Raw genomic sequence first — 20,240 nt, 5'->3', positions numbered from 1 at the left:
TAAAGTTAACGTGGACAGCAATACCTGGCACAGTTCCTGACATATACTAGGTGCTCTCTAAGTGCTGGGGGGAGATATTCAGTCAGTGAAGCAATGGAGCCGCAAACAGCCTTTGTATTTCACATTGCCTTACACTCTCTCCTAGAGTCAAGATACCATCCAGGACAGGGGTTCTCACCATGAATAAAATTCAGAGGATGCATGAAGTGAACAGGGAAAAAAAAAGTCAAATCTTTATTTCCACTAACCTCTAGCTGAAATGTAGCATTCCCTTCAATCATTAATTGAAGGAATACTGCTATTACTACAAGCCATAGTAGTATCAGCAGTACTACTGTGACTTTGTCACCAAAAGAAATCTGGTTATTTTGTATATGTTGCAGATATCTCAAAATTTTGTTTATTCTTATCACTACTTCAAAACTACAGTAGTTTATTATATTCACAACTAGATCATTTTATAAGCAGCACCATTTGTACAGCATAATATATTTTTATTGTGATAAATGAATTTCAAAATAATTGGTTCCCTTTATGTGGTTGTTGCTGTTGTTGGTGCCGACGACTTAATTCCGACTCACAGCAACCCCGTGTGACAGAGATGAACGGCCCACAAAGAGTTTCCTAGGCTGTAATCTACAGAAGCAGAATGCCAGGTCTTTCTCCTGTGGAGCCACTGGGTGGGTTCGAACCACCAACTTTTCAATTAGCAGCAGAGTGCTTAATCATTGTGCCACTAGAGTTGCTTGGTTTCCTTTTTCGTCTTATGCATATATTTTATGTATTTAAGTATTTTTTTCAGGGAAGGGGTCTTTGGCTTCAATAGATTGCCAAAGGGATGCAGAGGACATAAAAGTTAAGAACTCCTGACCTAGGAGAATACTGCTTTGCTCTAGCCTTGAACAAAAAGACAAAGTCATCACCTGCTGATTAAGGGTCTTAAATGCTAAATCACCAGTCTGGTCACGATAAATTAGTCACCCAGACCGCTACAAATGTCAGCCCCTTTTGTAAATCACACCATGTCATTGGCACAATGAGCTCCCAAATGGCTCTTGTAGGCAATAATAGTATCATGTAGGATTCTTTTAGTGCCCACCTGCACACAACCATGTACACAGCCAGAGGATCCCAGAGAGAAGACAGGGTAAGAAATAAATAGGATATCAATACAAAGGAAGTGGCATGACCAAGCACTCAGTACTGTCAGCCACTGTGCTAAGTGCTTTCCAGGCATTTTCTCATTTAATCCTCACAAGAACCCGATGAGCTTAGGTGTTGCTCTCTCCACTTTAGAGATGAGGAAACTGAGGCACAGAAGGCCAAAAGCGTGCTCAAGCTTAGGGTGGTAAGGCAGGGTGTGGATCCAGATGGGGTCGTGCTCTTCAGCCCACCCCTCATTGCCCCAAAATGGATGCAAAGCACTGAACACTCAACAAGGGTAACACTATCATTGTCAGCCTTGTAAAGGCCAGCCGACTGCTTCTTGAGTCCCTACCATGAGAGGCAGCGGGTTCCTGTTCTTTCTGGCATCTACTGCAAACCTTCACAAGGTTTTCCAGGCCACCACAATCCTCAGCTCCTGTCCTCCATCTGCCAGCTGACCACATCTGCATTCACCTGCTCCTCCTGCTCCTCCGCCTCAGTGGAAGTGAAAAATCCCTCCACTTGAGCTCCAGGAGGCAAGTCCAACCTCCTTCTTGAAGACTGTTCCATCACTCACTCCTCTCTACCAACACACTCCAGGGCACCTTACAGGCCTCTGCTCTGACTAAAACTTCACTAGGAAGCTTCCCCTGACTGGGATATGCCTTCCTCCGGCCCCCACAACACCTTTTGTTCACCCTCACCCCAAAGCTACAGTGTACCAACCACCTATTTACAGGGCTGCCCTCCCCAACTAGTCTGTGGGCTCCTAGAGGGCAGCAGCACAGTGTCTGCCACAGATCAAATGCTGCCACAAACATTTGCTGCACTGATGATTAAATAGGTAAGAGAGGAACATACAGGGACTGAGATAAATCTTAACAGCAGAGATTCCTGTGGATATTTTGCATAATAGAAGTCAGAGTGAGTCAACATCTTCCTAGAAGGAAATTGCTCACCCATGTTAAATAAATGAACTCTTCGGAGCCATTTGGGTCCCATTTCATCAATCATCTATTCCCCTGCGTTGAATCATACCCCATTAGAATGAAGTCATTTGGCTCCCTCAGCAAGGCTGAGAAACCAATGGGTCTCCTCTGGCAGAGGGCCAGGCTGCCCAGAGGGAAGTAATGAGAAGGACCTGCTCAGCAGAAGCAACCAATTTCCCCTTTCCCTGACCTCGCCCTGCCCCCACCCTGCCCCTCCAACCAAGAAACAAGCCCAGACAGTAGGCCTCTCATCATAGAGAAGACTTACCATTTACCACACAACTACTGTGTGGCAGACCCTACATCTATAGTATGTGGGGACAGCCCCTGGAGTAACCATCCAGCTCACCACCATTCCCCTGCCTCATCTGAGAACTATCACTAAAACATAAGGGTGAGTCCCACGGAGAGCCCTTCCCTCTGTGAGCCAACCTCCAAGTCCACACTAAACCACTAAGATTCTCTCCCAGGAATTCAGAGACTCAAAGATAACAGAAGTATGGGAGTCAGTGGGTCTCAGTCACATCAACAACAGTGCCCTAGAGTCCACAACTTCTGCTGGTGAGCCCGTGGAGCTGCCACAGTTTTCATCCTCCCCAAGGCATGGTTGCTCAACTCTTCCCTGGCATCTGTGAGGATGTTCCTAGTAAATACTGCCTTTTATTGCTGTTTCACTCAAGCTACCCAATGTTTCTGTAGCTTGTAACCAAAAGAATCTTAACTAATACACTTAAATTATTTCTAATCCTCTCTGCTAACCAATTCTGGGTGGTAAGCACGTAATCGCTCATTTTACAGATTAGAAAGGTGAGTTTCAGTGAGATTAAGTGGCTTGCCCAAGGTCACAGAGATAATAAGCAGCAGAACTGGCAACCAGACACCAAAGCCAGGGCATTCGCTACTCTACTATAGTGTCCTTAATAACTTGAAGGAAACACATGCAATGTGCAGACCACAGTCTGAAGAAGCAGCAGATACGTAAAGAAAATGGATCACTTCTCGGCAATCAGGGCAGTTTAGAGGCCTGGCAGATAGGTAACGTTTGTTTCAGTAGCTATGTCACAGCTCTGCAACAACGACATTTATTTTAATACTCAGGAAACTTCAGCAGCAATGTCTTAACCATGTCAATAACCAAGCTATAAATCTCTGGCTGCAGCAAGTTAAATACGGTCAGTGTTTTACTCTCTATTCTTCAATTCCCTGATCATCTAGCATTAATTCCCAGGATCACAGAATGATCAGAGGGAAAACAGAGTGCCCAGAGTCTGTGGAAACATCATCATAGCCTCAAGTTCTCTGTAGAAATCAACAGAGGATAAACCCTAAATCAACACCAAGTGGCCAAGGGCATGGCAGAAGAAATCCATGCTTTCTACTTAGAAAAAACTACAACCTGAAAAGTATCCTTTTCTGAGGGAAAAAACTGCAAGGCTAGAAAAGCTGGGATTTCTTCAATTGACATCTAGAAACTTACAATTCTTAAGTGATAATTTATAATTCTTTATCCACAATTTACAACTAGTCTTGCAAAACAGAATTAAAACTTTTGCTAAAATACTTGGGTATTTTGCACAATAATTTAAACATCACCAGCATCTGAATATCACCGAAACACCAGTAAAATACTTTGCACTTGTGGTTATATGAACTACAGACATTACCCAGTGCAAAAACCTAAAAACAAAACGTCACAGATAATAATAAACCTAGTGAAATTAAATTTTAAAACACTCAATCTGTTCAATAAATTCATAAACACATTTTATTCAATATTTAGAAGCATATTATGTGACTAAAAGGTAATTTAAAATAGAAAAGTTTAACTAAATGTAATTCAAATTAGTGTCTATCTAAAAAACCTGACAGGTTGCTATGTTTCAAAACAGACTGTACCTTATTACAGGTTAATTTGCATATTAACAGCTCACCTAAATCAAATAACTATATGCTAGTTAGAATCACGAATATCCATCCTCTGAAAGTAACTGGACTTTCCCAAGGTCACCCAAGTGAAGTGACAAAGCCAGGAGAGAAACTCAGGCCCAGGCCAAAGGCTGTTTCCTGGCCCAGCTCAAGGGCTCTTTGCACTAGTTCTTGCTGACACTCTCAGTCAAGAGAAACAGTAAAATGCAAATCCTCAAATGGTGAGAGTTAAGAAAGCTCTCCCACTGGTCAGTCAACGATGCCCTCAAGACCAGGGCTGATACTGAGCTGGTACGCAGCACAGTGACTAGTTGGTGGTGGTGGTGGTGGTGGTGTTAGCTGCTGTCCAGTTGGCCCCTGACTCATGGCGATCCCATGTACAATGAAACAAAACACTGCCCTGTCCTGTGCCATCCCCACAATCAGTTTCAGATAGGACAGTTGTGATCCACAGGATTTGCACTGGCTGATTTTCGGAAGTAGATTGCCAGGCCTTTCTTCCTAATCCATCTTAGTCTGGAAGCTCCACGGAAACCTATTCAGCATCATAGCAACACTGGTTGCTGAAATACTGAAATATTTCAGTTGAAAAATAACCTGCTGGTCCATCCACCCCCGTGACCCTGCTACCCGGGCCCCTCCCCCTGGGCCCCTAGGGACCTCACCATAACCCAATAATTACAGAGTTGGTATCTGGCACAAGAGCAGGCCTCCAGAACCCCACTCCAGCCCCACTGCCCAAGTCTGTTCTTATAGTTGATGCCTGTACTGTACCAGTTGTTAATTCTTTTGAGAATCACCATTCACAAAACCATAAATCATGATCAGAGCCATTCATCAGAGAACTAATTTGCTTAAGAGTTCCCTGTCTTCGAACGCATGAACTTAATTAAAGTCAGTCAGGTTTAAAAAAAAAAAAAAACTTGGCCTACAGTTAAACTCTTTTTCTCTCCCAGATTGGGCTGCCTATTTGCATTAAATGCAAGCTGGTGGTCAGGGCAATATCTATGCATCTCTCACAAATCAATATAACCATTCATTCACTCAACAAACATTTACTAAGCCAGGCACTGGGCTAGGCATTGGGATTCAGAGATGAATGTCAGTTGCCTACTCATGAGGTGCCTGTTCATGGTGCTCAGGGGCTCAAGTGAGGGAAAGCAGAAAGGTGGAACCTATAACGTCAACAAAAAGGCAGTAAGTACTATGTGGAAGAGGCATGAAAAGTGCTGTGAACCAGAAAGAAAGGGGAGATGGCACCAGGTAAGGCTCCACAGAGGCAACACAAGAGTGGCACCTTTAGGGATGTTTAGGAGTTACCAGGTAAACAAGGAAGGAAAAGGCACTTCAGGCAGATGGAATCCCACATGGAAAGGCACAGAGAAGTACATGGCGTTTTTAGGAATCTACAAGAAGTTAGCTGTTGTTGAAGATGATGAGGGGATGAAAAAAAATGAGATCACAAAGATAACCTGGGGCCAGATCACGAAAGGTGTGGTGAACAAGAAAATTTTCCTAACGCTTGGGATTACATAGTTCTTAAAAGGTGAATCCTGGTAGAGCAAATATGAGGCTCATCTTTGAACGAGCTGTGACTCCTCAGTTTCGTGTGCAGTGCAAATACTAATCCTCAATGAAAGAATATTAATCTCTAAGGTGGACAGACTAAGAACTACTCCACCTACCTGTTGTAAGCTCAATTATCAGCAAGAAGGCATTTGAGATCTCTACATCAAAGGAGTTATCAAACAAGTTTCAGAAAAGAATATGAATACATTCACATGTGAACGTCCCATTTCAGTCAAGCTTACCTCGAAGAAGATGATTTTGCTGGCTGGTGGCTGCTGAGAGCACTTTCCTGTTATTAAGCCTTCATTCTTGAACTCAAAATCCTCTGCAGTCATTAAATGACAGCTCTGTTGAATTGCTTCCAAATCTTTTTCATTGACTTTCTAAGGAAATAAAACAAATCATACAGAAGTTTCTGTCAAGAAAAAGTATTAAGAAATTGTCCCAAATTCTTCAAGGGAAGACATTTTACTTGCTCACAATACCCGTATGTCCTCTAATTTCTACCACCCCAAAATGTTAGACAATTACAAAACTGTAATGCAACCCATTTCTGTGTTACTATGACTTAGAGATAGCACTATGGCACAGTCAAGGATGGTGGTAGTCATTACAAACCTTCCCCACTCCCAGCCACTGTGACTGCCTCATAGTAGTTGTGGAGGACATAGCCTAGGTTCTGACCAGCAGGTTCCAATCTTGAGTCTAACCTTGGTTAGGGTGTGCTCTCTGGGTCTCAGTTTTCTGCCATGTAAAATAGGGACAAGATACCTATCCTACAGGGTTACAGGGATCATTAGAAGGATTAAATATCAAAACCCAACAAAGTAATGGTTTCTTCTGAAACATTTCAAATTTGACAAAACTTGAGCCTTCCGTGTCTATGAGAAGATTTGACTTCCAGGAAGAAACTCCAAGAACGCATATATTATTTTAGGGTCTGGTCACATATTAAAGGCTCCTTCATGTTGACGCATAACGCAATTCGTCTCACCAACCTCTTCAGAAGATCTGATGTCCAACAACACAACAGGACTGGAAACAATAGCATAGAATCTATTTCTAAATATTTAAAACTTGGTAATTCCTGAACTAGGGTTCTGTCCACTTTTTTTCAGAAATTAAGGACAGGAGCAACATCTTAACTCCTAAACATCTAGCAGAATTAATTTATCATGTCAAACAATTATAAGAAATCAAGTGAGCACAAACAGGACAAGCATAGGCAATTACAGGTAAAAACTCAACGAACTATAACAGGAAGAACTAGGAATCAAACGACCAGACTGAATTTCCAGAATTGTCATAGTACAGATATGCTTGAGTTAAAACTTTATTTTTATTTATAAAAGTCCAACTATACATGCACATAGTTTAAAAGTCAAATAGTACTATAAAGCTTAAATGGAAAATAGCAGTCCCCTATCTCTCCATTTTTCACCTGTAAGTCCCACTCCCCACAACAACCAACTTCCAACTCTACAGCTATTTCTTCCAATGTTTCTACATTACTTATTTCTTATTCTCACATTTGATTTTTCAGGTTTAGATTCTATCTATTGCCATCTATGACAGAGGGTTAGGATTCATCTCTTACACATCTGCCCCACAACATTTTTCCTAATAGTTATATCACAGCTTTATGAAAGACAATATTCCACTTTTACATTATTATGGCCATGTATAAATACTGTTCATGGCTCAGCCATATACGGTTCAATGATTACATTTTCTTTCATGTTCAATTCTCTGCTTTTCTTGGAATTAGTAATCTCTTTGTAATTTCTTTTTTTATTTGTTTACTTAGTTCATAAAACTAACTTATGTACATAACATTAATTTATCTCCAAACTCTCTAAAAGACCTCCCAGCGGAGTCTAACATATCAGATAACTGACCAGTCCATTTTAGTATCTTGCAGAAATCCCAACTGAAGTCCTCCTTCTACAGCTCAAATTTGGGCTCTCTACACAGGCTGTTCAAGTTTTTATCCAGGGACTTCTTTCCACAACACCTCAGGAATTCCCTACTTTCTAGAGCCCATGTCTCTCTCTTTTTCTTGGTTTACTCCCTCGTTTGTGTGGAATCATCCCTCAGAAGATCCCTGCAAAGAGTACATGTAAGGCAAATTTTTTTAGCCACCGAATGTCTGAAAATGCCTTTATTCTGCCATCACACTGATGACAGCCCAGCCAAGTACAGAACGCTAGACTGGAAATCAGTTTTCCTAAAAAATTTGAAGGTTTTACGTCTCTGTCTTCTAGCTTCCGGTGTTAACTGCTAAGAAGTTTGATGTCACTCTGAGTCTGGGTCCTTTGTAAGTGATCTAATTTTCCTCTCTCTGGAAGTCTTTTGAATCTTTGCTTTATCTCTGTGTTCCAGAATTTCACAGTGATGTGTCTTGAGATATATAGGTCTTTTTCATTCTTTCTGCTAGAAATAGAACAGGCCCTTTCCATCTAAAATAGTCATCCTTCCATTCTGGAAAATTTCCTGCTATTACTTTGAAATTTTCCTTCGCTCTCTGCTTTGCATCTTCTGTCTTTCTGGAACTCCTGTTTGTAATACAATGGACCTCTTGCATCATGCCTCTAATTCTCTTATCCTTTGTCTCCCATTTTCCCATCTTTTTGTTTCTTTGTTTGTTTAATTCTATTTTCTGGAAGACTTATTGACTTTATCGTCCAACTTTCCTAACTCTTCTATTAAACTTTTTCTATCTGCAATCACACTTTCAAATTCCAATGTCATTCTTCTTTGCCAAATATCTTTTTACCAGATCCTGATCTTATTTCTTATCTAAAGATGTTAATTATAGTGTTGGGTTTAAAAAAAATTTAAGTTGTCTAGTTTTCTTCTCCTCCTTGCATTGTTTCTATTTCCTATATATACCCCTGTTCTGCCTATTCTGGCCTTTGTCTTTCCTCCACTTCTCCAGTGTTTGATGATCTCATGCCATCCACCTACTTTTAAGACTAAAGGTGCTGTCTACTGACCATTCTGACCAGGGACACAATAGATGGTACTGGACAGAATGGGAGAAAATTGTAGAACAAAACTCAAATTAAAAAAAGACCAGACTTTTTGGACTGGTAGAGACTAGAGGAACCCTCGAGACTATCGCCCTGAGATACACTTTAAACTTTGAACAGAAACCACTTCCAGAGGTCACCTTTGAGCTATAACAACAGACTGGCTCATAAAATAAACAGTATCACCCAAGAGTACTGTGCTCCTTAAAAAAAAAAAAAATCATCTATATGAGACGAAATGGACATATACCCTAAAGCAAAGATGAGAACCCAGGAGGGTAGGGGGGTGGGAAGCAGGAGGGAAGCTAGATTAATGAGAACGGAACCACCAGAACAGAAATAATGACAATGCTGACACAATGTGGAAAACATAACCAATGTCAGTGAGCAATAGGTATAGAAGTCGTTAAATGGGAACCTAATTTTCTGTATAAACTTTCACTAAAAACACAACAAAATATTGGAAAAAAAAGAAAAGATTAAAGGTACTCAGAAGCTATGCAAGCATGGAAAGGGCCTGTCAATGGTAGGCCTCACTATGAGATGACCAGGTAGGGACCTGGTTGTTTTGCTGGAGGACCTCCAACCATCAGCATCTTTAAGTCTTTTCTCTTACAGGTCAGTTTCCTTCAGAAGAATCTCACTGCTAGGCATACACAGTTTCACTCTGTCCCCAAGTTTTCATTAAACCAACCGACTACTGCTATTAGTTCTACCTGGTGGCCCCCAGTCCAGAGTCTTTCTGACTTTAACTTTCCAGAGAGTAAACTCAAGAGAGTTCCATCTTCGGCTGGTGTAGAAAAGGGAGTCATTTAACTACTTAGAATTCCAGCCAAATCTCCTGTTTTCAAAGATTCCAAGTACCTGTGATTACTGCTGAGGCTTTCTGGGGTTCTATAACATAAATCAGCTTGCTTCTTGTCTTTTCATACGAAAGGCTTGTAGCAGAGTGGAAAAAAACTGAATCCTACGCAGTTACTATTTACCAATCACTCATCAAAATTTAAATTTTGTTGACAGCTCACACTTGTTGTTGTTCCCACCCCATTTCCCTTGGTTTTTGTGAGTTTATATCTTTTTATTTCCTTACTGTCATTTCAGAAGGAAACAGTGTTAAACATTTATAATCAATCCATCATGCTTATCTGTAAGTCTGAGTTGAATCTCAAAGATTCACTACGTGATCAAACAAGAAAGGCGTTAGGGACTGAATTCTGTCCCCAAAAAATATGTGTTATAAACTCTAACCTCTATGCCTGTGGTTAAAATCACATTTGGGAATCAGCTGTCTTTGTTATATTAATGAGACAGGATTAGTGTAGGGTGTGTCTTAAATCAATCTCTTTTGAGATATGAAAGAGATTAAACAAGCAAGAGAGAGAAGCAAAGATGGAGGAAGAGACATGCCAAGCCACGTGAAGATCACCCAGGAGCAGAAGCTAAAAGACAAAAGGATCTTCCTCCAGAGCCGATAGAGAAAGAAAGCCTTTCCCTAGGGCTACCAACCTGAATTTAGACTTCAAGCCTCCTAAACTCTGAGAAAATAAATTCGTTTGTTAGAGCCATTCACTTGTGGTATTTCTGTTACAACGGCATTAGATAACGAAGACAGAATTTGGTACTGGAAAAGTGGGGTGCTGCTCTAACAGATACCCAAAATGTGGAAGCAATTTTGGAACTGGGTAATGGGTAGAGGCTAGAAGAGTTTTAAGGTGCCGAATAGTAAAAGCCTAGATTGCCTTGAAGAGACTGTTAGTAGAATTATGGGCATCAATGGCAATTCTAGTGAGGGCTAAAAAGGAAGTCAGAAAAGCTATAGAGAAAGTCTCTATCATCTCAGAGAAAACATACGGCATGAGGAACAGAATATTGCTAGAAATGTGGATATTAAATGTGCTTCTGGTGACGCTTTAAAAGAAAATGGTGAACATATGATTGGACAGTGGAGGAAGGGTGATACTTTTCATGCAGTGGCAAAGAACTTGTCTGAATTATGTTCAAATGTTTGGTGGAAGGTAGAACTTGTAAGTGATGAACTTGGATATCTGGATGATGAGATTTCTAAGCAAGACCTTAAAGGGGCTGATGGTTTCTCCTTGCCACTTACAGTAAAATACGAGAGGAAAGAAATGGACTTAAAAATGAACTATGCAAAATGAAAACAGAAGTTAAAAAGATTTGGAAAATTCTGTAGTACAAACTAAGGACACGTGTCCTAGAACATTCACCAAGGAAGTGGCTACACAATCTTTTGTTAAAGAGAGTAAGCCTGAGACTGACGGATCTAACCAACCACCACAGCAGAAAACCTATCAGCTTAGACTGAAAAGGACAGAAAAAGGACAAAAGGCAAGAAAACTGTCTGCCTCTTGGAATTCTACAGGCAGGTAACAGACCAAAGGAGCTACACCTGTTGTCCTCCAAGAAAAGAACAGGATCATCCTTGGAGCAGCTCAGAGATCAGCAGAACTGTTGGAAGGAGCACAGGAAGCTGGGCTTTCTTGGTTTCAAAGGGTGGGGTCATGGTCTCCTGGATTTCAAAGGCTTGGGTCATAGCTTCCCAGGTTTCAAAGAGTTGCATCTTCACCAGCTTGGTTCTGGAGTGTGGGGCTACTGTTAAAGTGTGCCAGGGGGATAGAGCCTCTGCCCAAAGCTGAAGGGGCAAGGCTGCCATGCCCAAGGGACAGAAGAATGGAGCCTGCTGGGGCTGAGGTGGTGGGGTTGCCACTTAGATGGACTAGGAGAATGGGACCTCCCAAAGCTGAGGGAGCAGAGTCGCCATCCTAGTGGGCCGAGAAAACAGAGCTGAAGCCCAGGGCCAAGAGGCCTCCACCCAGAATGAGAGAATGGCCAATACCCAGAGTCTGAAAGCTGGGGCCATTGCCCAGCAGGTCTCAGAGAAGAGACGATTATTTTCAAGCCTTGAGAGCTAATGTACATTGTTCTGCTGGGTTCTGGACTTGCTTGGTGCCCATTATCCCTTCTTTCCCTCTAATTTCTGCCATGTGTAATGGAACTGAATACCTTGTGCCTGTTCCACCATTGTACTTTGGAAAACATAACTTGTATTCTAGATTTCACAAGTTCACAGATAAAGAGGAATCTTGCCCCAGAATGCACTACACCAAACATCTCACTCATATTTGATTTAGATGATTCAGAAGATGAGATTTTGGACTTGGACTTGATTTAAGACTTTTGGGATGATATGATGAGGTAAATGAGTTTTGCATGTGGCAAGGACATGAATTTTAGGGGGCCAAAAGATAGAATGTTATGGATTGAAGTGTGTCCTCCAAAAACGTGCTGTAAAACCTAAGCTCTATGCCTGTGGTGGAGCCTTGGTGGTGCAGGGGTTAACAGCTCAGCTGCTAAATGAAAGGTTGGCAGTTTGAATTCAAGAGGCACTGTTTGGAAACCCTATGGGGCAGTTCCTCTTTGTCCTATAGGGTTGTTATGAGTCGGAATCAACTTGAAAGCAACCAATTTGGTTTTGGTATGCCTGTGGTTATAATCCCATCTGAGAATGACCTGTCTTTGTTATGTTAATGAGATAGGATTAGCATATGGTGTGTCTTAAATCAATCTCTTTTGAGATATAAAAGAGATTAAACAAGCAAGGGAGGAGACAGAGCTAACATGGTGCTATAGACAGAAGCACCACACCATCCCTCTGCAGCAAAGGCCAAAAAAACTAAGTAAAACAGATACAAATGTCAATCCTGGAATCCTAAGCATCAAATGAAGGATAAAGAACTAAACAAAGTACCAAGTGGAAAAAGAAACTGTAAAGAACAGAGAAGGAGAAGAGCTACAGAGTTGAGATCCCCTGCCAGCTAACTCGGCACAGCTTTGCCATCTTGGAGCACAGCTATAAACAACCCCGGACAGGGAGTACAGGAAGGCAACTTCATGGAGCTCCCAACAGGAGACACAGTACCTGAAAACCAGAATAACACGCTTTCCCACCCCTCATCCTTCTGCCCTGTACACTGCCTCTGCTGCTTCCCAACGGGCCATGATCGCTTGGCTAGAGAGACAGCGGCTTTCCACCAACCCTGGTCCTCCCTAACCCCACCAGCTGGCTCCCTCAGCGCCCTTTTTTTTCTCTCTCTTTCCTTCCCTTTCTTTGTTCCTCCCACCTAGCCTCATGCACCACCTACACCACCTACACCCTGCCTGGACGGGCCACGCGACACCACTCAGCCTCCTGGGTTGGCCCCGCCCCCACCCACCAGCTCCTGTCGTACCATTTTGTTTTTGTTTCTTTCTCCTTTTCCTTCTCCCTCCTACCTAGTCCCGCACATCACACCCCCTGACTTCCAACCAGCCCTCAGGTCTGCCTTGCCCCCCACCGCCCCGGCTGACTCCTGACGTGCTATTTTTTTTATTTTCTCTCTTCCTCCCTTTTCTTTCTCCCTCCACCTAGCCCCGTGTGCCACCTCTGCCCCTTCCTGACAGGCTGCATCATGGCTCTTGGCAAATATACACCAGCTTGCCACTACTCCTGATCTGCCACACTCCCACCAGCCGGCTCCCTCGTCATCATTTTTTTCTCTTTCGCTTTCTTCCTTTTCTTTCTCCCTCCCACCTAGCGCCATGCACTGCCTCCACCCCTTCCCAATGAGTCACACCATGCTGCCTGGTGAGAGAGACACTAGATCACTGCCACCCCAGTTCTGAATCAACCATAAGCCGGCTCCCTCATCGCCATTTTTTTTTCCAAATTGATCATTTTTCTTTTTCTTTTCCTCTCTCCTTCCTTTCCTTCCGTTTCTTTCTTCCACTCCCTTAGGCCACTGGGACACCTCTGTCCCTTCTCGATGGGCCATGCTGCACTGATCAGCTAGACAGCCACTGGCACACAGCCTCCTTGGGTCAGCCCTGCCCTTACGTGCCAGCTCCTGCCACGCTGTCATATTTTTTCTTTTGTTTCCCTTTCTTCCTTTTCTTTCTTTCTCCCACCTAGCCTCATACGCCAACTCCACCCTGTCCTAAAACTCGCTGCTACACCTCACTGCCTCAGCTAGACAGCCACTAGCCCACGGCCACCCCGGGTCCACCCCACCCCCACCCACTGGCACCCACCATTCCAACTTTTATTTTTTTGCTTCTATTTCCCTCTCTTCTTTCTTTACTTTCTGTCTCTCACCTAGCTCCGCACATCACATCCCCTCCCTTCCAACAGGCCCTCAGGTCCATCCCGTACCTGCTCACTGGGCCATACTATACTGCCAATATTATATTTATTTATTTATTATTAACTATTTTTTCTTTTTCTCTCTTTTCCTTTCCCTCGGACCAACACCCATACACCACCTCCCTGCCCACCGCTGTACCCGGCTGCGCCACCACAGCTAGAGAGCCACCAGATCACGGCTACCCCAGTCCACCTCACCCCCACCATGCCACCACTTAATCTTTTCTTTTCTTTTTTGTCTTTTACTTTCTTTCTTTTACTTCTACCTTCCACTTAGCCTTGTACACCACCACCCCCTTTCCTGCCAGCCCTCAGGTCCATTCAACCCTCACCCTCCAGCCACTTTTTTAAATCTTTCTCTCTCTTTTCATTTCTTTCTCACCCCACCCAGCCCTGTACACCACACCCCCACCGGCCCCCAACGTGACACCGCAGCTAGAGTACCTCCAGTGTTCAGGTTAGCAATCACACCAGACCCACACTTCCCCCACCGCCACCTGACCAGCTGCTGAACGGTGGGAAGCGAGCTCACACCACTCCCCATCCGACACCCCCTCCTATGCGGAGAGAAGCTGGGAAAGCTCCCACATTGCTGGACCAACATCAGGAGACAAACATCACCCGCCGAGTCCATCTTTAGCCACCTCACAAAACCTACGTACAGACAAGCAGGCTAACCCTTGCTGTTGCTGCCCTACACACCTGGACAAGGTGGTGAGAACTATCAAGCCCACAAATGAGCAAGCAGAAAAACATGCCTGGCACACCACCTCTGACATATTAAAACAAAACAAAAAAGCAGAGCAAAACAAATGAACATACAATCAATAAATTAAGAAAAATAATATCTTAAATGTCTGAGACAGCAGAAAATATCAAAACATAAAAAAGCAAGACAAAATGGTTCCAGCAAATGATCAAAATAAAGACTCAGAAGACCTTCCAGTAAAAGGAAAGGCAATGGAAATACCTGGTAAGGAATTCAAAAGACTAATATTTAGGGATCTCCAAGAGATAAGAAAAGAGATCAAGGAACGCACAGACAAAACCAACAAAAACATATCCAAAATCAAGGAAAACACAAAGCAATAGAATTCAAGAAAATAATACAAGAACAAAACATCAAAATAAATAATTAGAAACCATACAGAACAGTAACTAGAAATACAAAAGACAAACAACAAAATTTCAGAAATGGACAACTCTGTAAAAAGTTTGAGGAGTAAATCTGAAGAAAGGGAAGACAAAATCAGCGAGATTCATGACAAATCAATGGACACCACTTTGATGAAAACTCAGAGAAAAGAATGAAGAAAACCTAAGAATTATATGGGACACAATAAAAAGCAAAAATCTGTGAGTCATCGGAGCTCCAGAACAGGAGAAAATGGAAAACACAGAGAAGACTGTTGAAGATTTGCTGGCAGAAAACTTCCCAAATATCATGAAAGACAAAAAGCTGACCATCCAAGAAGCTCAATGAACCCCATATAGGACAGACCCTGAAGACAATCACCAAGTCATCATAATCACATTTGCCAAAACTAAAGACAAGAAAGAATCCTGAGAGCGGCGCAAAAAAATGAAGAGTCATTTACAAAGATGAAACAATAAGACTAAACTGATTACTCAGCAGAAACTACGCAAACAAAAAGGCAAAGGGATAACACATATAAAACCTTAAAAGAAAAAAAATGCCAACCAAGAATAATATATCCTGCAAAACTCTCTCTCAAATACAAGGGCAAAATTAGGACATTTCCAGATAAACAGAAATTAAGGGAATTTTTAAAAACCTAACCAAACTTACAAGAAATGTTAAAGAGAACCTCCAGTTAGAGAACCAACAACATCAGACAACAAACTATAACACACAGGACAGCATCAGCCAGATAACAACCTAGATAAAGAACTCTCAATAATAAAACAAGGCTAAAAAACTTCAATCAGGGAAATGAGACACCAATCTATAAATGACGACAACATCAAAACAAGTAAAGGGGAAATAAACAGTGCAAGTATAGAACTTTCAAATGGAGAGGAAGTCAAGATGATATCAAATAATAAGAGACTGGTTCAAACTTAGGAAGATGGGGTAAATTTCAAGATAACCACACATAAACTTAACAAACCTACTCATCAGCAAAAAAAAAAGAAGAAAAACATAAAGATTCAGTAAACACAAAATCTACAGTAAGAAAATCCACAAACAAAAGAAACTCAGAACAGGAGAGTAAGAGGAACAAAGAAAATGTCAGTACCACAAATAAAAGCACAACAATATGATAGCAATAAACTCGCACCTATCAATAACCACACTGAAAGCAAATGGTTTAAATGCACCTGTAAAGAGACAGAGTGGCAGAATGGATAAAAAAAAAATGACCCATCAATATGCTGTGTACAAGAGACACATCTTAGACACAAAGACATAAATTTATTACAAATCAAAGGATGGGAAAAAAATATCAAGGGCAAGAGTGGCAATACTAATCTCAAATAAAAGAGACTTTAAGGCAACACCAACAATAAAAGACAAGGAAGGACGTTATATAATGATTAAAGGGACAATACACAAAGAAACATAGCCTTAAAAAATATTTATGCACCCAACAACAGTGCCCAAAATACATAAATCAAATTCTAACAGGCCTGAAAAAAGAAATAGACAGTTCCACAACAGTAGAAGGCGACTTCAACACACACTCTCAGTAAAGGACAGAGTATCTAGAAAGAAACCCAACACAGATATAGAAAATCTAAAGGCCAAAATAAAAAAACTGGACCTCATAGCATATATAGAATACTACAACCAACGGCAGCAAAGTATTGATTCTTTTCCAACACACATGGAACATTCTCCAGAACAGACCACATTTCAGGCCACAGCAACCCTCAATAAAATCCAAAACACTGAAATAATACAAGGCATCTTTTCTGATCAAAATGCCACAAAAGTAGAAATCAATAACTGGAAGAACAAGGATAAAAAATCAAATACATGGAAATTGAATAACACCTTGCTTAAAAACAAATGGATAATAGAAGAAATCAAAGAGGGAATTAAAAAAATTCCTAAAATCAAATGAGAATGAAATCATATCATACCAAAACCTTTGGGATATATCAGAGGTCAATTTATAGCAATAAATGCACACATTAAAAAAAAAAAAAGAACAAGACAAAATCAAAGCACTAGCCCTACAACACGAACAATAAAAAGACAACAGCAAAAGCCCACAGCCAAGAGAAGAAAGGAAATAATAAACATTAGAGCAGAAATAAATGAAATAAGAGAGTAGAAAAACAATAGAAAAAAATCAACAAAATGAAAAGTTGGTTCTTTGAAAAGATCAACAAAATCGACAAACCACTGGCCAAACTGACAAAAGAAAAACAGGAGAGGAAATAAATAACTCAAATAAGAAATGAGATGGGGGACATTACAACAGACATAGCTGCAATAAAAAGGATCATAACAGAATACTATGAAAAATTGTACTCCAACAAATTTAAGAACCTAGAAAAAATGGACAAATTCCTAGAAACAAACTATCTACCTAAACCAACACAAACTGAGATAGAAGATGTGAACAGACCCATAGCAAGAGAAGAGATCGAAGAGGTACTTAAAAAAAAACCTCCCAACAAAAAAATGACCTGGCCAGGATGGCTCCACTGGAGAATTCTATCGAACATTCAGAGAACAGCTCACATCAGTACTACTCAAATGAGTAGTAAATGCTCAAGATCATTAGCCATTAGTGAAATGCAAATCAAAACTACACTGAGAAACCATCTCACTGTGACATTATTGGCACAAATCAAAAAAACAGAAAATAACAAGTGCTGGAGAGGTCTCGGAGAGACTGGAATTCTTGTGTACTGCTCATGGGAATGTAAAATGGTACAACCACTACGGAAAACAATATAGTGCTTCCTTAAAAAGCTAGAAATAGAAATACCATATAATCCAGCAATCCCACCCCTAGGAATATATCCTAGAGAAATAAGAGCCGTCACATGAATACACATATGCACACTCATGTTCATTACAGTATTATTCACAATAGCAAAGGATTCAAACAACCTAAGTGCCCATCAACAAATGAACGGCTTAACAAATTGTGATATATACACACAATGGAATACTACACAATAATAAAGAATAATGACAAATCTTTGAAATATCTTACAACATGGATGAATCTGGAGGGCATTACGCTGAGTGAAATAAGTTAATCACAGAAGGACAAATACTATATGAGACCACTATTTTAAAAACTCAAGAAAGCTTTACACATAGAAAGAAATAATCTTTGATGACTACTAGGGGAGGGGAGGGTTGGGGAGGGGAAATCATTAGATAGTACGTAAGTGTTAACTTTGGTGAAGGGGAAGACAGTGCACAATATAGGGGAAGTCAGCACAACTTGACCAAGGCACAGAAGCTTCATAGGCACATCCAAACACCGAGGGACTAGGGGCTGAGGATCATGGTTGCAGGGGTCATCTAGGTCAATCAGCATAACGAAGTTCATAAAGAAAATGTTCTACAACCAACTTTGGTGAGTAGCATCTGGGTCTTAAAAGCTTGTGAGTGGCCATCTAAGATACATCTACTGGTCCCATCCCTCTGGAGCAAACGAGAATGAAGAAAACAAAAGACACAAGGGAAATATTAGTCCAAAGGGCTAAAAGACCACAAGTACCACAGCCTCCACCAGCCTGAGCCCAGAAGAACTAGATGGTGCCCAACAACCACACCAACTGCTTTGACAGGGATCACAATACAGGGCCCCAGACAGAGAAAGAGAAAAATGTAGAACAAAATTGAAATTCACAAAAAAAAGACCAGACTTACTGTTCTGACAGAGATTATGTCAGAAGAACCTCTGAGACTAGGCCCCCGGACACCCTTTTAACTCAGAACTGAAGCCACTCCTGAAGTTGACCCTTTAGCCAAAGATTAAACAGGTCTATAAAACAAACAATAACACACGTGAGGAATGTGCTTCTTAGTTCAATCATAGATACAAGACCAAAAGGGCAACACCTCCCCAAAAGCAAAAACAAGAAAGCAAGAAGGGAGGAAAAATGGACAGATGGAAATGAGGAATTGGGGTGCGGAAGGGGAGAGTGTTGACCCATTGCAGGGATTGCAACTGATGTCACAAAACAATTTGCGTATAAATTGTTGAATGAGAAACTAATTAAAAAAAAAAAAAAAGCAAGCAAGAGAAGCAGAGATGGAGGAAGAGAGATGCCAAGCCGTATGAAGATCACCCAGGAGCAGAAGCAAAAAGAGACAAGAACCTTCCTCCAGAGCCAACAGAGAGAGAAAGCCTTCCCCTAGAGCCAGCACCTTGAATTCGGACTTCTAGCCTTCTAAACTATGAGAAATAAATTTGTTTGTTAAAGCCAGCAATTTGTGGTATTTCTGTTATAGCAGCATTAAATAACTAAGACACAGAGTATGCTAAGACAAAAAGGAATAGTCACAGAAAAAGTAGAGAGGAGTGAAAAGCATGGAACAAATAAGGAACAGCAAGTACATGCAGTAGAAGTACATCAGTGCAGCTGGCTGGGCACTACAGCAAAACAGGCCCAGGGTAAGTTCTTTTCCCTCTCTGAGCCTCCATTTCTCCAAACCCACCCTTCTAGTAGCTGAAGCCCAAATGACATAAAGAAAGCTCTAAAGTGCTCTGAAAAACTAAACAATGAAGATTATAATCATTATAATATTATTTTTTTATAAATGTTCCTGGAAAAGAGTTTAAAAAAAAAAAGAACAACACATGCTAAATCAACAGATTTAAATACAAAAGAAAACAAAAGTTATGGTACCATAAGCAACAAGTCCTTTTGATTGACACTTTCTGTTAGACGTTTGATCTCTTGCTCTTGACTGCACAATTTTTGATTACTTTCACTCAAAAGACTCTTGTAGCGATTCTCCACTGCTTTCTCTCTTTCAGTCACTTCATCACGTAGTTTCTCAACTTGATTTCTAAGGTCCTATCCAGAAGAGAGGGAAAAAATGGAAGTTACTTGACAAAAATTTCAAGGTGACAATCCCCCACCTATCTGACATGCCAAATTACTGCTATAAGAGAGCATGCTAATAGATGTATTTAACAAATGTGTACTTTCTTCTCATTTAGTCTTAATGAAAACCAACTTTAATAATCAGAAACTTGAAAAAAAAAACTTACACACAGATAATTTATGATATCACTCTTTCCAATATTGAAAAACAAGAAAGAAACTAGAAATCCAACAATAGGGAAATAATTTTAAAGATATTATATAATACAGAAAAAGCACAATTACGAGTAAAAACAAACCAGGGTATCAAATTGTATATGTAATAGGATG

General features: G+C 41.0%; 1 protein-coding gene across 7 annotated transcripts in view; it reads right to left on the bottom strand.

Moving 5' to 3' along the window:
* Positions 1 to 20,240, bottom strand: part of CDK5RAP2 (CDK5 regulatory subunit associated protein 2) — a 233,404-nt gene that overhangs the window by 108,557 nt on the left and 104,607 nt on the right. For all 7 annotated transcript variants that reach the window (XM_023727350.1, XM_023727354.1, XM_023727352.1 and 4 more), the window contains 2 exons: positions 19,710 to 19,880; positions 5,873 to 6,013 (listed from right to left, as the gene is read on the bottom strand). In XM_023727350.1, the coding sequence (XP_023583118.1) occupies positions 5,873 to 6,013; positions 19,710 to 19,880 (312 nt within the window). The remainder of the gene's footprint in view (positions 1 to 5,872; positions 6,014 to 19,709; positions 19,881 to 20,240) is intronic.

Source organism: Trichechus manatus, unplaced genomic scaffold (genome assembly GCF_000243295.1).
Source record: "Trichechus manatus latirostris isolate Lorelei unplaced genomic scaffold, TriManLat1.0 scaffold00016, whole genome shotgun sequence".
Lineage (NCBI taxonomy): Eukaryota > Metazoa > Chordata > Mammalia > Sirenia > Trichechidae > Trichechus > Trichechus manatus.
This window is presented reverse-complemented; position numbering and strand designations above follow the sequence as displayed.